This window comes from Platalea leucorodia (genome assembly GCF_965183815.1).
Source record: "Platalea leucorodia genome assembly, contig: HAP1_HAP1_SCAFFOLD_265, whole genome shotgun sequence".
Lineage (NCBI taxonomy): Eukaryota > Metazoa > Chordata > Aves > Pelecaniformes > Threskiornithidae > Platalea > Platalea leucorodia.
In genome coordinates this window covers 40,984-56,489 of record NW_028121307.1, presented here as the reverse complement: position 1 = coordinate 56,489, position 15,506 = coordinate 40,984, and the positions used below count along the sequence as shown (strand labels likewise).

The 15,506-nt window shown below is 57.1% G+C and overlaps 1 protein-coding gene across 1 annotated transcript in view; it reads left to right on the top strand.

The window, feature by feature from the left end:
* LOC309603939 (scavenger receptor cysteine-rich domain-containing protein SCART1-like) overlaps positions 1 to 15,506 on the top strand; it is a gene marked incomplete at both ends in the record, with an annotated part of 67,106 nt that overhangs the window by 45,206 nt on the left and 6,394 nt on the right. The window contains 5 exons of the mRNA XM_082338816.1: positions 8,050 to 8,364; positions 11,466 to 11,771; positions 12,623 to 12,943; positions 13,030 to 13,344; positions 13,701 to 14,015. Coding sequence (XP_082194942.1) covers positions 8,050 to 8,364; positions 11,466 to 11,771; positions 12,623 to 12,943; positions 13,030 to 13,344; positions 13,701 to 14,015 — 1,572 coding nt within the window. The remainder of the gene's footprint in view (positions 1 to 8,049; positions 8,365 to 11,465; positions 11,772 to 12,622; positions 12,944 to 13,029; positions 13,345 to 13,700; positions 14,016 to 15,506) is intronic.

The window sequence follows — 15,506 nt, the reverse complement described above, 5'->3', positions numbered from 1 at the left end:
GTGCTCAATTGCAAACAAACAAACAGGAACATTGTCCAGTGTAAACACTCTTTTTCCTTAACCTTTCTAAGTTTAACAATGTTCAACTTTATAGAACAACCCTGAGAAATCCATTGCGTGAGGTAGTTCACCATTATAAGAAGTACAGAACAACCGGTGAGTATGACATGGGTAGGAATATGCAAATTGTTGTTGTTTTGTTTTTTTTTTTTTTGAGGTCTAAACAATGGTTATTGTGGTGGGTTCTACCCGGATGGACGGCACGGCTTTGTTTTATGCCCTCGGGTGAGGTGGTAGGTACGAACTGCATATTAGATACCACATGTCGTATTAGCTGAACAAAACACGGTATTATACAGGGTAAAAACATTAAAGTGGCAAACGCACATAGCAAATATAACAGCAACTGTTTCGCCCAGGGCACCCCCGGCAGCAGGGACCATAAATTACCATTCCAACCATTCCAGGTCTGGATGGGGACGTGGGCTATTTTTCTAATGTCTTTGGTTAATTGGAGGACTACTTCGCCTACATCGTCTATTTCTAAACAACAGTTAGAGACATTTAATTTCCCACAGACCCCTCCTTCTTCAGCCAGTAAATAATCTAAAACCATATGGTGTTGAAGGATTGCTGTGCACATTTGTTGAGACTGTTGAGTTAAAAGATCTATAGCATTGGCGGTTTCATTGGTAACCATTTCTAAAACCGCTTGTAATTGGATTATACGGTTCAAATTATAGATTGGTTCCCTTGCCCCTGATATCGGTTCACTGGGGTTCCAGGTGGCAGGCCCATAATGTTGGATTATTCTTTCAGGAGGCCACTCATTTTCCCCCCATTTTTGTGTTCCACCTATGTTCACCTCAACAGCTCGCTTGCGGCAGGCAATCCTTCCATCTTCCAGATTATCGTACAATCTTATCCCCAGCTGAGAGCCACCCGTTTGTGGAAGAAGGAAGAATAAAGGCTGGATAATTCCCACATAACAGACCCCTGACCAATGCACTGGCAGTCGTTTATAGGCAGTATGTCCACAAATCCAATAATGGCCCCTTTTAGCTGTGGCCCCATTGGCGAATGGTCCCGCTGCATCCCCGGGGAACTGGAAATACATTGTTTTGTCATTGTCCATGGGGCTAAAAGAAACGGTTGGGTTATTATTCATCCAGCCAGCGCAATACCAGGCCCTGGAGTTGTTTTTCCATTTACAGGTTTCCTTGTAGACATGGTCCCTAGATTGCTGGAGAATTAACATTTTGTTTTTATTTACCCAGTACCCTTTGAACCCTTGACTGCGTCCAGCATTATCAAGCCATGCCCATATGGAGATACCCCTATCTGCATTTACCAACTTGTACGTAAGTGTCTGTTGGCACTTGCTTTCTCCCACATAGACCCCTCCCTTTTGAGTACGATTTAAACAATATTGCCCCACAGCAGGAAATTGAACTGGCCATGTTCCACTATCACCCCAAGTGTCATTCGTGGTTTCACTATAATTACTCACAATTTGGGCTGGGGTGAGGGGTGTGGACATCCACAGCCAACTCGACAGCCCCAGAGGTCCCCCACAAACCCAGCAATGACTTAAATTAAAAGCTCGGCTTATAGCTTTGGCTAATAGTACAAATTCATTGTCCTTGAAGGGATCAAACGGGTCAGGGGAGGGTGAAGGAATTAGTCCTCCGCTGCTTTTATAGGTACATTCCCAAACTAGTATGACCACGAATAACATGCGTATCTCGATCTTCGGGTGGTGTGTGTCTGGATCAGCTGCTCCCTCCTGAAAAACAAAAGTAGAAGCAAACCCGCTTCTCGGGTCAGAAGGAAGGAACAGTCCATTTAGCGTGAATTTTGCTATGTATTGGTAAATCTTCGCCCCCGCCCTTATGGGAATTGCTTCCAGCTCCTGTGCTAGAGCGTGGTGGGCTAAGGTGGGGGAGTGCTTGTATCCCTGAGGGAGCCGTGTAAAGGTGTACTGTTGCCGCCCCCAGGTAAAGGCAAAGTGGTCCGGGTCCTGCGGCTGCTGGGAGACCATAAAGAACATGTCTTTAACGTCAATAGTCGCCATAATAGGGTGTGATTGCTCTTGAATGGCGGCTATGAGCTCGGCAATGTTCGGCACAGCGGCTGTTAATGGGCCAGTGTTGGCATTGAGCCTCTGGTAATCTACTGTCAACCTCCACTTGCCATTTGGATTTCAGACCGGCAATACCGGGGAGTTAAAGGGGAGAGTGGGTGGGAGCTATAATCCCCTGCCTCCAGCACTGGTGCGATCCCGTCCCTGGCTCCTATCGGTAGTGGGTAGGGTTTCACATTTGTCAATTTGGAAGGGGGGAGGGCAGGCGCCGTTTGCAAGAGGCGCACCCCCGCGCCTGGGGCTTCGGCCAACCGCCTGATCTGCGGGACACCGAAAGACCACAAGTTTCCCTGGGCGTCGCGCCACTGTCTGCCCTTTAAAACGACTATGGCCCAAGAGATTCATTTGAAAGGATCCTATGGCCACCATAGTATTAACAGGGCCGTCCTCCCCTGGTAACCATAGGGACACTGGGGTGATAGGTACACCAAGCTGTTCACAGAGGAAGTTTCTTTCTGACCCGAGGCATTTATCTGCCAGAAGCTGTTTGTTAACTGGTCTGCTTTGTTGCTACGCCAATGTCTGTGGTACTAATCAGCGGCATGCACAAACTGAGTGTAGGCACCAAACTTACATCTTTCTTCTTGGGAAGGTTCTTTTCCTGTTGTTTCAAGTAAACTTGTATTTTTGGGGTATGTTTAGGTTGGATATTATGAAAAGCTTCTTCACTGAAAGGGTAGTCAGGCATTGGAACAGGCTGCCCAGGGAAGTGGTTGAGTCTCCATCCCTGGAGGTATTTAAAAGATGGGTAAATGTGGTGCTTGAAGACATGGTTTAGTGGTGGACTTGGCAGGGATAGGTTAACCGTTGGACTTGATGATCTTAAGGGTCTTTTCCACCCCTAATGATTCTATGATTCTATGAATCTCTCCATACTGGCTAAGGAAGGATCTCTCAGTCTCAGGAAAGGGATCTCAAACCCTGAGAGGCGTCCCTGCTCGAGGGGAGAGTCACCTGGCCTGCCGTCCAGCTGCCATGCAGGGAGAGCTCACATTGGGCCCATCCTGATAGTAATATTTAGAGGGTGAAGTAGCTGCCTGCCAGTCAATAGTATAGACAAGATGTCTTCATTTTAGCTCTGGCAACTCGCATTTTTGGCTTTCCAAACCACCTTTTGGAATCTTGTTCAAGACACCTTCACTCCCTTGTACGTCAGCCAGGGGCTTTCCAGCTCACACGTTCACCCCAAGGACGTGAGGGCTGTTGCTCCTGCGTCAGCCTGAACCAAAGTGCGGCTCAGAGTCAAGTGTATCCGTCACATTGACCAGATGCAGGAACTTTGAGGGTTTTATTCCTTTAACCCTTGCCTCTCTCCCCTCATCCTCTTTTCCTAGGGTGTTTTGGAGTTTAAGGGGGGATTTTTTGTCGTTGGAGGTGTTTCTGTAATTATTTTGCTGAGGAAGGTGGCGCAGCCTTGAAGCCCTGGGAGGCGGGGAAAGGTCTTACGTCCGGCACAAAGCCGGGAGCTCTGACCCCACCATGAGCCCTTCTCTGCCCACAGCTCCCAAGAAGCATTTTCACCTCCCCACGGGCCTTCCCGCTGCCTGTTGGGATCCCTGCCCTGGAACACGCCAGAGCACGGGCACCGCTGCTGCGGGAGACACGGCGGGACAGGGGCCCTGCCCACCCGCTCCCGCTGGAAGCCCCGCCCCCTCCCAGCACCCGCAGGGGCCCTGTGCCCCGGAAGTCGCTCTCCTCTACCGGCCATGTGCTCCGCTGGGATTGGCTGGCAGGACCGGCCACGCCTGCCGCTTGGCCCAGAGATACATCAGACCCGGAAGGCCCTTCCCCTGCATCCACAGGGGCCGCCATTTTGGTTTGGCTGCTATTTTGGGTTGGCCACCATTCCATGGCAGTGAGCTGCCCTTTTGTTAAAGCTCATCCTGCTCTGTGATTGGCTAATGGCCATGTCTCGACACCGTCACAGCCGTGTGTTCTCAGGCAGCCCCTGTGATTAGCTGGCAGGACCGGCCACCCGTCCCAGTGTCCCCAGGGGCACGTCCCAAAGGAAGCCCCCTGTCATTTCCTACAGGGAGGCCGCCACTTCTGACAGCCTCATTCCCCACGTCTTTTCATCCTGCATTGTGATTGGCTGACAGGCATTTCATGACGCCTTCATAGCCACGTGTTCTCAGGCAGCATATAAAGCTATAGATAGCAAATATATATAGCCATAGAAAAACCCATAGGTATAAAATGGATAAAACCTTTTTTTAATAAGCGCTACTGGAGTGAGCACTTAAAGTTTAAATGTGAAGAGAAACAAAAGGAAGAGGCCAGGTCGGGGTCCCCACTTTCCCAGGCTGCAGAACAAGCCCTGACAGGTCTGGGGTGTGGGGGGGCTTCAGGAGGGCAGAGGGGTGCCTGAAAGTTGGTGGGGCGTGGAAAAACTGGAACGTGCCCAGGGGCTACAGCCACCCGCAAGGAATAACAGACTCATTTGCCACACAATATTGAATATATATCACCACATATATATATATTATATATATAATATAAACTATATAATATTATATACATTATAATATGTAAAATATATGAGATTATGATATATTATAATATATATTATATAATTAAAATATCTTATAACTATTATAATACTATAATAGCACAATATAACAAAATTAATATTCTTATTATAATATAATAATATAATAATATATAATATAATTAGTTTTACAATTATATGATATGAAAATTATAATATTATATTTAATATAATATATATAACATGATCGATATAATATATATATTGTATATAATATATATCATGACATATATATAATAAATCACTGCATGAGTACATAGGAAATACGTTGGTATGTGCTTGTGAGGTCACTGGAGACTGAGCAGGCCAATGGCAAATACATGGCAAATGGGCAGATTCGTACTTGCGAGGCCACTCTCAGACGACAGGCCAGGGGCTGACCCATGGCATGTGCAGCGTGTTGTGAGGGCTCTGCTGCCTGAGTAGCTGCTAGGCCAGGAGCAGGCCCATGGCTTGTGTCTGTGCTCATGAGGTCACTCCTGCCAGAGGAGATGATAGGCCAGGAGCAGGCCTATGGATTGTGTACGTGCTTGTGAGGTCAGTGGCGCCTGAGCAGATGATAGGCCAGGAGCTGGCACATGGCTTGTGAATGTCTTTGTGATGTCAGTGGTGCCTGAGAAGCTGGTAGGCCAGGAGTAAGCACCTCTCTTGTGTAGGTGTTTGCAAGGTCATTTGTGACCGATGAGCTGATGGGCCAGGAAGATGCCCATGGATTGTGTAAGTGCTTGTGAAGTCACTGCTGCCCTGGTAGCTGATAGGCCAGGAGCAGGGCCATGGGTGGTATAGGTTGCTGTGGTGTCACTGGTGCCTGAGTAGCTGAGAGGTTAGGAGCAGAACAATGGCTTGTGTAGGTGTTTGTGTAGGTGTTGGGTCATTGGTGTCTGAATAGCTGATAGGCCAGAAGCAGGCACGTGGCAGGTTTAGATGTTATGACATCACCTGTGGCTGAGTGACGGATAGGCCAGGAGCATGCACATGACTTGTGTACGAGCTTGTGATTTCACGAGTACTAAATCAGCTTACAGGCCAAGAGCAGGCATAGGGCTTGTGTGGGTGCTTCTGATGTCATCAAAATAGTATTTAGACCCCACCCAAACATGGCTTTTTGGAAGAACCATCATCAGCAGAAGCCCGTGCACAGCACCCACCCCCGTGTGACAGTGTAACTCTTGAGCAGACAGCACTGGCAGCAGGCGGGTGTGAGGTCACCGTCACTATAGCTGCTGAGCACCCAGTGGTGGCTGTAGGAGGGTGTGAGGTCACTGTCACTGTAACTCAGAAGCACACAGCTGTGGCAGGAGGAAGGTCTGAGGTCCCGTCACCGATGGCACCGCGTGGCCGTGGGGCTCGGTGCAGAGCGGCCGTGTGCATCAGCGGGGCATGCCGGGGGCCGGGAGCTGCCCGGCCCCGTGTCTGCGAGGCCGAAGGAGCAGCCCCTGCAGCCCTGGCTGGAGCAGTCGGGGTGGGGGTGGCTCGGGGGCACCGCAGGGATGTGCCTGGGCACGGTGCCAGGAGGAAACCACAGACTTCCTGCCCGGCGCTGCGCTGCGTGGGGAGCGCGGGGAGCGCTGCGAGGCCACGTGGGCTGTGGTTTGTGCACCTGCAGGCTCCAGCTCCCGATGCGCCTGTGGGGAAGAACGGCCCCTCGGGAACAGGCTGAGAGTCAGGGGCCTGACGGAGCCTCTGGGCTGCAGGTCTGCTGCCAGGGCAAGGCCATGGCCCAGCTTGGGCTCCTGCGAGGGACCCAGGGTGGGGCTGTGCAGGGAGGGACGGGCGAGTGAGCCCTCCTGGGATGGAGCTGTTCCCCTGCCCAAGGCCCTTGCCCAGCTGCTGCTCCCAGCACAGTGGGGTCTGTAGCAGGGGCAGGGGCTGTTTCCTTCCCATCCTGACGCAGGCCCCGGTGCAGTCCCAGCTCCCTGCTTCCCATGGCTCGGCGGTGGCTGGACAGCTGCCTCTTGGGTTCTTGGATGAGCCCAATGTAGAAGATGCTCAGTGCTCGCAGTCCCCACAGCAGGGTGCAAGGGGTGACGGACTCATTTCCCCTCCACACTCAGCTTCTCCCATGATGATTCCCTGACGTAACGACCATGACACCCGCAGAAGGACACATATGTCCCTCATATATGGTCATGAACGGCGCTGGAGAAGTTCATTGGAGGGCTGGGCTGTGTCGGAGGGGAGATAGCTCCCGATAATGTCTCAAAAGGTGCTGCTGCTGCTTTGATTGGCTCCTCCTGCATCTGAGTGGGCATCTGCAGAGATATATTACCCTCCCATCATCGTTGTCCCCATGAGTCCCCAGGAGCCGTGGCAGGGAGTGGGGTGCAGCAGGGCTGTGCCAGCAGGGCAGGAGGCTCAGGATGGGGATGGAGGCATTCCTGTCCCCTCGGCTGCTGTGGCTGCTCCTCTGGGTGCAGCTGTGCAGGGGTAAGTGCCGGTTCCCTTGTCTCACAGCCCAGGGCCAGCGGGTACCAGCGGGGTCATCGGGATCCCTTTGGGAATGGGGTTTCTTTCCAGGCTCCACTGAGACAAGGGTCAGAAGGTGCTCAGGTCCATGGACCTTGTGCCTTTCCCTGTGCCTCTCTGTGTTTAAGGCATCCCGTGCCTGGCTGCATTTATGGACTCCTTCCTTCCTGGGTGACCCTTTTGGGACCCCTTGTTCCCCAGGTCTGTGCCCCTGAGGCTGGCAGTGGCCCAGGTGGTGACGGCAGCACTCAGTGATCCCCAGGGCACAGCCAATCTCCAGGGTGTCCCAGGGTGCAGGGGAACCCCGACCCCAGGAAGGCAGTTTGTGCCCCACAGAGAGAAGGGGCCCGGGCTGTCTGCACCCACAGGTGGCAGAGAAGTTTCCTTCCTGGGTGTCTTGGCCAGGCACAGGAGTTGGGCTGATGCCTGGGGCAAGGAGACGATATGGTTTCGGGGGATCCTTGGGATCACCTCGGTGCTCCCTGAGGACATGGGAAGCCCTGGGGGTGGTGTGGGTTTGGGTGGTGGCAGGGCAGGTGGTGGGCAGGGGAAGCTGCGGGCCTGGGGGCATGGGGCTTTCCAGGGTGTGCTTGGCTGGGGAGGAGACAGTGCCCTGTGCAGGGCCTGGGGGCACGGTGTGTGGGTGGGCATGGGCAGGGGTCTGTTGGAGTGGGAGGAGGTGCCAAGGGCTGTGGGGCAGTGAATGGCCCAGCAGGGCTGGAGTTGGCCCCCCCAGCCTGCCCAGCCCGTGGGGATAGGAGGGACCCCCACACTTCCCCAGGGACAGCTCAGGGAGGAGAGGGCTCCCAGCCTGGTGCTGTGAGTCGACTCCCAGAGCTGCAGCCTGGGGCTCGGCCCTCTCCTGACCGGTCCCATGTTTTGGTGTTTGAAGGGGCTGCGGAGGTGAGGCTGGAGGCTGGCGGCGGGCGCTGTGCTGGGAGAGTGGAGGTGAAACACCAGGGCCAGTGGGGGACCGTGTGTCATTTCTCCTGGGACATGGCCGATGCTGCAGTGGTTTGCAAGCAGCTGGGCTGTGGGTCTGCTGTCAAAGCTCATTCCCGGGCACACTTTGGGCCAGGATCTGGCCCCATTTGGATGGATGATGTTGGCTGTCGTGGCACCGAGTCTGCCCTGTCTGACTGCAGACACAGAGGATGGGGTAAACACAACTGTGGTCACCGTTTGGACGCAGGAGTGACGTGTTCAGGTAAGGGGCCAGCCTGTTCCCTACCTTTGTTGCCAGGATGGGGGAAGGGACCTGGCTGTGCCCTCAGGGAACAATGAGGGGGTACTGGAGCAGGGCCCAGTGTGGCCAGTTGCACTACCGAGCTGGGACTGTCATTGCTCGGGCTCAGCCAACACTGGTTTATGAAAGGGAGGTCCTGCTTCACTAACCTGATCTCCTTCTATGACAAGGTGACACGCTTAGTGGATGAGGGGAAGGCTGTGGATGTTGTCTACTTGGACTTTAGTGAGGCCTTTGACACAGTCTCCCACAGCATTCTCCTGGAGAAGCTGGCTGCTCACGGCTTGGATGGGTGCACTCTACGCTGGGTTAAAAACTGGCTGGACGGCCGAGCCCAGAGAGTGGTGCTTAACGGAGTCAAATCCAGTTGGCGGCCGGTCATGAGTGGTGTTCCCCAGGGCTCAGTGTTGGGGCTGGTCCTGTTCAACATCTTCATTGATGATCTGGATGAGGGGATTGAGTGCAGCCTCAGTAAGTCTGCAGATAACACCAAGTTGGGTGGAAGTGTCGATCTGCTGGAGGACAGGAGGGCCCTACAGAGAGACCTGGCCAGGCTGGAACGATGCGCCCAGGCCAACTGTAGGAGATTCAACAAGGCTCAGTGCTGGGTCCTTCACTTGGGTCACAATAACCCCATGCAGCGCTACAGGCTTGTGGAGGAGTGGCTGGAGAGCTGCCTGGCAGAAAAGGACCTGGGGGTGTTGGTTGACAGCCGCCTGAACATGAGCCAGCAGGATGCTCAGGTGGCCAAGAGGCCCAGTGGCATCCTGGCTTGTATCAGGAATAGTGTGGCCAGCAGGACCAGGGAGGTGATAGTGCCCCTATACTCGGCACTGGTGAGGCCGCACCTCGAGTACTGTGTTCAGTTTTGGGCCCCTCACCACAAGAAGGACATCAAGGTGCTGGAGTGTGTCCAGAGAAGGGCAGTGAAGTTGGTGAAGGGTCCAGAGCTGGAGTCTTACAAGGAGCGGCTGAGGGAGCTGAGATTGTTTAGTCTGGAGAAGAGGAGGCTGACGGGAGACCTTATTGTTCTCTACACCTGCCTGAAAGGAGTTTGAAGCGAGGTGGGGGTTGGCCTATTCTCCCTAGTAACAAGTGATAGGACGAGAGGAAACAGCCTCAAGCTGTGCCAGGGGAAGTTTAGGTTGGATATTAGGAAAAAATTCTTCACCAAAAGAATAGTCAGGCACTGGAACAGGCTGCCCAGGGAAGTGGTTGAGTCTCCATCCCTGGAGGTATTTAAAAGACAGGTAGATCTGGTGCTCGAGGACATGGTTTAGTGGTGGACTTTTGGCAGTGCTAGGTAAATGGACTCTATGATCTTCAGGGTCTTTTCCAACCTTAACTATTCTATGATTCTATGCTTCTATGATTGCTGGTTTCCCCAGTCCTTGAGGAAAGCCTAGGGGTAACTTGTTACTGCCTGGCTCCAGATGTGGCTCAGCCAATTCTCCTCTGGCTGGGAGTTGAATGCCCCGCCCTGCTCTACAGTATCTGTTATTTCCCATCTTTCCCCTCTGGCTCATCCAGGATCTCTCTGGCAGCACGGAGGTCCAGGTGCCCCCATGCCAGAGGCACTGAGAACCGCTCACGTGGCCACCAACAGGCCTGGGGAAGGACCCAAGATGGCCCCCAAAGCAGAAGGGCTGCTCAGAAGGGAGGAGCACTGGGCTTGGGCAGAAGAGCAGGGTGGCCCATGGCCACCTCATTCCTTTCCCAGGGTCACCCCACGAGAGCCAGCCCACAGGGAGTGCAGGCAGTGGTGACCTGCTTCCCAGCCTCTCCTGCCTGCCCCAGCCCCTGGCTGCCCTGTGCCACGGGGGATTTGCCAGCACTTTCTGGCTCTCCTTGGAGCCTGTCCTTGCACCGGGATCTCGTGTCAGCCCAGGGCTGTACCTCTGCCTGCTCTCCTGCCTTCTGCCCAGCCATTGACCAGGGATGTGCATGCCTGGCAGTGCACTCTGGCCCTGGCTGAGGACTCCTCCCCAGGCAAGCACTGCAGCCAGGGGCTGGTGAAGACAGAGACCACATGTACACTCGCAGTGCATCTGTGCCCTGTGACATGTCCCATCTAACAGCAGTGCCCCACTGACCTGAGAACCACCTGGGAACGTGGTGCATTTCTGGTGGCTCCAAGGGTTCCTCAGCCAGGCCCTGAGCTCAGTGGGCAGATCAGGCTGCAGCAGCCAACAGTGCCTTGGCCAGTCTCCCTGGGCCCCAAGTGCTCAGAGTGCTGCCAGGAAGCCCAGGGTCTCCAAAATGGTGGCAGTTGGTCCGAGCAGTGCCTACGGCTGGGGGTTTGGGAGAGAAGCAAGGCCACAAGTGCTGTGCTGATGGCTGAGGAGCGGCAGGGTGTCCCTGGTGTGTTTGTGCCATCAGCAGCCCCTGGGAGCTGCTGGGAGGGTCGTGGGGCTCTTTGCCTGTGGCCACCTTGCAGCCCAGGTGGGACGTGGGCATGTAACTGCCAGAGGGCTCTGGGAACTCTCCGGGGACTTTGATTGCTCCAGGATTTGTCCGGCTGGTCGGAGGGGAGAGCCCTTGCTCAGGACGCGTGGAGATCCGCGATAGGAACCAGTGGAAAACTGTCTGTGACTCAGACTTTGGTCCCAAAGCTGCCGACGTGGTCTGCGGGGACTTGCATTGTGGCGCAGCCCTGTCTGTGCCCAGGGCAGCTCACTTTGGAGAAGGTGTCGGTGCCATGTGGGACAGAGAGCTGCAGTGTGTGGGGAATGAATCCCTTCTCATCTCCTGCCCCAGGGGATCCCGCAGAGACCAGCCCTGCACCCACACGAACGCCGCTGGTGTCACCTGTACACGTAAGGACTGAGGGTGGGGTGTTCCATATCTGGGGGTGTGCTGGGGCCAAGGGGAGCAAGGCCGGGACAGTGCCATGCTGTGCTGGGTGTGAGGACAGAAGGGGTGATGTGGTTGTCTGCAGCCTTAAAATTGTGCACAAGGAGGAGAAAGGCAGGCTCTCCTCCATTTGGCTGCTCCTCCAGCTCCTGAAGAAGCGAGAGCACAAGTCCGCCCTCCCTCATTCTTCTCTGTTCCCGATGACACAGGGTTCAGGCTGGTGAACGGCAGCACGGCGTGTGAGGGGAGGGTGGAGGTGCAGGTGCTGGGGACCTGGGGCACCCTCTGTGCCTCCCGCTGGGATCTCTCGGACGCCCACGTTCTCTGTCGTCACCTCGACTGCGGGTTTGCTGAGTCCATTCCCAGAGGAGGGCATTTTGGGAGAGGCACGGGACCTGTCTGGAGAGACTCATTCCACTGTGATGGGACTGAAGCCCACCTGGGACAGTGCCCAGTGAGCGCCCTGGGGGTCTCACCGTGCTCCCATGAGAACGAAGCTGCTGTCATTTGCTCAGGTGAGTGCTGGGACAACGCTGTGTTAACTCCATTTGTCCCTTGGGTGTTGCATGGCCACCCAAAGCAGATGACCCCATGACAGCAGCAGGGTGAATTTCTCCCTGGAGAAACCTTAGCTTCATCAAGAATCTCTGCCCCACCCAGGGAAGGGGCTCAGGCCCTGGGGCCCCCGCCAGGCCAGGAGTCCTCAGCTCTTCTGCTGCAGGACAGACGCAGGACAGGGCTGTGGGTCTCAGCTCCATCCCCCTGACTGCAGACAGCCCTGTCCCAGCCCCACAGAGAGTCCCACAGAGCCCAATCCCCTACCCACAAGGGGTGTGAGCTGCATAGCAGCGCTGGGCTTTGCCCTCGCTTTCTGCCAGCACAAGTCCCAATCTTGTCCTGTTTGATCAGAAAGGCCCCCCTTGCTCTGCTCCCTGCCAGGGACACAGGCTCCCAGGCCCAGATCCCCAGGGATGCAGAGGGGCAGAGGCGTGTGTGCTCTGCCCCATGGCTCAGCAGTGCCAAGGCCAGCGCTGAGGTGGGGCAAGGCTTGTCCTGGGGCTGCCTGTCCCCAGGCCACCGCCGGCTGCTGCTCCCTCCTGCGGGAGCTGCCCCATCTGCCTCAGCAGGGACGTGTTGGGTGGCTCTGCCCCACCAAGAGCAAAGAGAGGGTCTTGCTCAGGAAGGCTCAGGGACTGGGGAACCAAGCCTGTGGAAAGCTGCTCCTGAAGCTGACCGCCAAGGGCTGGGGGCAGGCGGGTGAGCTGCAGGGGGTTGTGAGGGTTGGAGAGCCTGGAGAGGTGCTGCAGGTTTGTGGGCTGTCTGGTGCTGCTGAGGGCTGGGGCATGGCTGCTCTCCCCAGGCCCAGGCAGCTCCACAGCCCTGCGGCTGGTGGGTGGAGGGAGCCGGTGCGACGGGCGAGTGGAGATCTTGCAGCGCGGGACGTGGGGCCGAGTCCTGGATGAGCAGTGGGACATGCAGGAGGCCAGCGTGGTGTGCCGGCAGCTGCGGTGCGGAGAGGCAGAGAGAGCCTACAACCCCCCGAAGCCTCAGAGAGGGACGGGTCCCGTGGGGCTGCGAGGGGTCTGGTGCGCAGGGCACGAGGCCAACCTGACCCAATGCAACACCTCCCTGCCCGAGAGTGCACTGGCAGCAGGGATTGCAGAGGACGTGGGGGTCGTTTGCTGGGGTGAGTGGCACTGCACAGGCCTCCCAGGCTCGGGGCTGGGTGGGCAGCCGGCCCCTGATGGCAGCTGGGGTTTCTTCCTGCTGCAGGGAGTCGGCAGGTCCGGCTGGTGAACGGGCCCGGGCGCTGTGCTGGCAGAGTGGAGATCTACCACCAGGGCAGCTGGGGGACTGTCTGCGATGACCAATGGGACCTGTCTGATGCCGCCGTCGTTTGCCAGCAGCTGGGCTGCGGAGGGGCGGTGGAGGCGGTTGGCTCCGCTCAGTTCGGGGAAGGCTCCGGTCAGATATGGCTGGACAGCGTGAACTGCTCTGGGGCCGAAGCTGCTCTCTGGGACTGCCCGGCAGGGTCCTGGGGGCAGCACGACTGCGGGCACAAAGAGGACGCAGGAGTCGTCTGCTCAGGTCTGTGCTGGGAGCTGTGGTGGGAGCCCAGTGCCCAGGGAGGCCGGGAGAAGGGGAGATCCAGCAATGGCCGAGGCTGTCCCTGGCTGCCTCTGAGCCCCTGCCTGAGCCTGTCCTGGGGACACCCATGCACAAACCCCCTCGGTCCCACTGGGGGCCCCTTGTAAGCTGAGCTGTCCCCAAGGGTTAGCGGGGAGGGCATGGGTGTCTGTCCGTCAGGGACTTCTCTCTGCCCCTGGCAAAAGGGTGACTTGCTGGCCGTGCCTCTGCCTGGCTGAGGGCCTGGGGGGTGAAGAGGCTTCTCTGCTCCCATAGCCCCAGACCAGCCTGTTCCCCTCTGGGCTCTTTCCTCTCAGATTTCATGGCCCTGAGGCTGCACAACAGCACCAACTGCTCCGGGCGCCTGCAGGTGTTCTACAATGGCAAATGGGGGAGCGTTTGCTCCAACTCAATGACTCCCAGAACGGTGTCGCTGGCATGCAAGGAGCTGGGCTGTGGGGATGGAGGGACCCTGGAAACACGCCTGCCCTATGGTAGGGTTTCTGGCCCCGCCTGGCTGGATCGCGTGGAGTGTGGGGAGAGAAACAGCTCCTTCTGGCAGTGTCCTTCTGCTCCCTGGGACCCACAGTCGTGTGATGACCTGCGAGACGAGACCCACATCACCTGCAATGGTAATTCGGAGCTCCGCGGGCACCAGCATCCCCCCAGCTCCTGCTCCCTGCTGGGCACAGTCAAGCGCAGAGACAGGGCCCACAGGGGCTTTGACTTTACGGGCCAGACCCTGCTGCTTGTGGTGGCACAAATGGGACTTCAGCTCTCAGAGCCCCACACATTCCCCAGCAGTTGCCAGCTGGGCTCCCAGCAGCGCCCGGGGCAGGCAGAGGTGTCTGCAGGCGAGGTCTCAGAAGAGCCCAGCCAGGGCTCCAAGGAGCGTCCCCTCCACGGACACCCTCCTGCTGCTCTGTGAACCAGGGTCCCTCTGGTGCTGAGCAGTCAGGGTCCCCCACATTGCCATGCGTGTCCCCTGAATGACTGGGGTTCAGCTGCTGCCGTGAGCGAGGCGGCACGGGGAGGCGTGAGCAGAGCTCAGCCCCACGCTCTGCTGCACGACCCCCTTCAGCAGCCCCTTCACCGCAGCATTTCCTTCTGCAGGGAGTCAGCCAGAAACACCCGCGGCCCTGGGGACCGTGTGCCCAAACTCCACGAGCTGCACAGGTAGCTGCTCCTCTGCATGCCCCTCTGGCCTGGCAGGGCTCTGCCTGCTGTCCTGGTGCCCTGGGAGGTCTCTGCCTTCTCCAGACAGGGAGAAGATTCGTGCCGTGGGAGGCGAGAGTGGGTGCTCGGGCAGAGTGGAGGTCTGGCACCGCGGCTCCTGGGGGACGGTGTGCGACGACTCCTGGGACATGCAGGATGCCGAGGTGGCGTGCAGGCAGCTGGGCTGTGGCCCCGCGGTGTCTGCCCTGGGCGAGGCTGTGTTTGGGGAGGGGACGGGCCCCATCTGGCTGGAGCAGGTGGAGTGCCGGGGGACAGAGCCATCTCTGCAGGACTGCTGGGCTCGGCCTGGGGACAGCGGTGCCTGCCGGCACAAGGAGGATGCTGCTGTGCGCTGCTCAGGTGAGCGGCAGGGCTGGGACCCTTGATGGAGCTCTTGGCAGAGCTCCTGAGAGCAAGGCCGTCCTTGTGGAGCCTGGGAGCCTGGTGCCAAGTGGGCAGCAGCCTCTGTGGGGCTGGATGTCCTCTGGCTTCTGCCTGCAGGGCCCTGCAGCCCTCAGGGGCATCTCCTGGGCTCCCTGCGCCATCCTGCCCAATACCCAGAGCAGGGCCCTGGGCTCTGTCCTGGCCACCCTGACCAGTTTCGCACGAGGGGCAATTTGGGTGGGATGTGTCAGGAATACATGCACACACCTGCACACACGGTGTATGAGAGAGGAGGCTCCCTGGTACCTGCACACCCACCCTCTCAGCCCAGCTCTCCTTCTCCTCTTCTGCAGCTGCACCCAGGACAGCAGCACCAACCCCCCGACCAGGTAACCTGTCCTCCCTGCTGGTGCTGGGTCTTCTCAGGGCCAGCTGTGACCCATGGCGGAAGGGAAGGGGCTCCTTGCCAGGATGTGAAACTCCCAGGAGGAGGCACTGGGATAGCAGTGGGGTGCGGGGGTTGG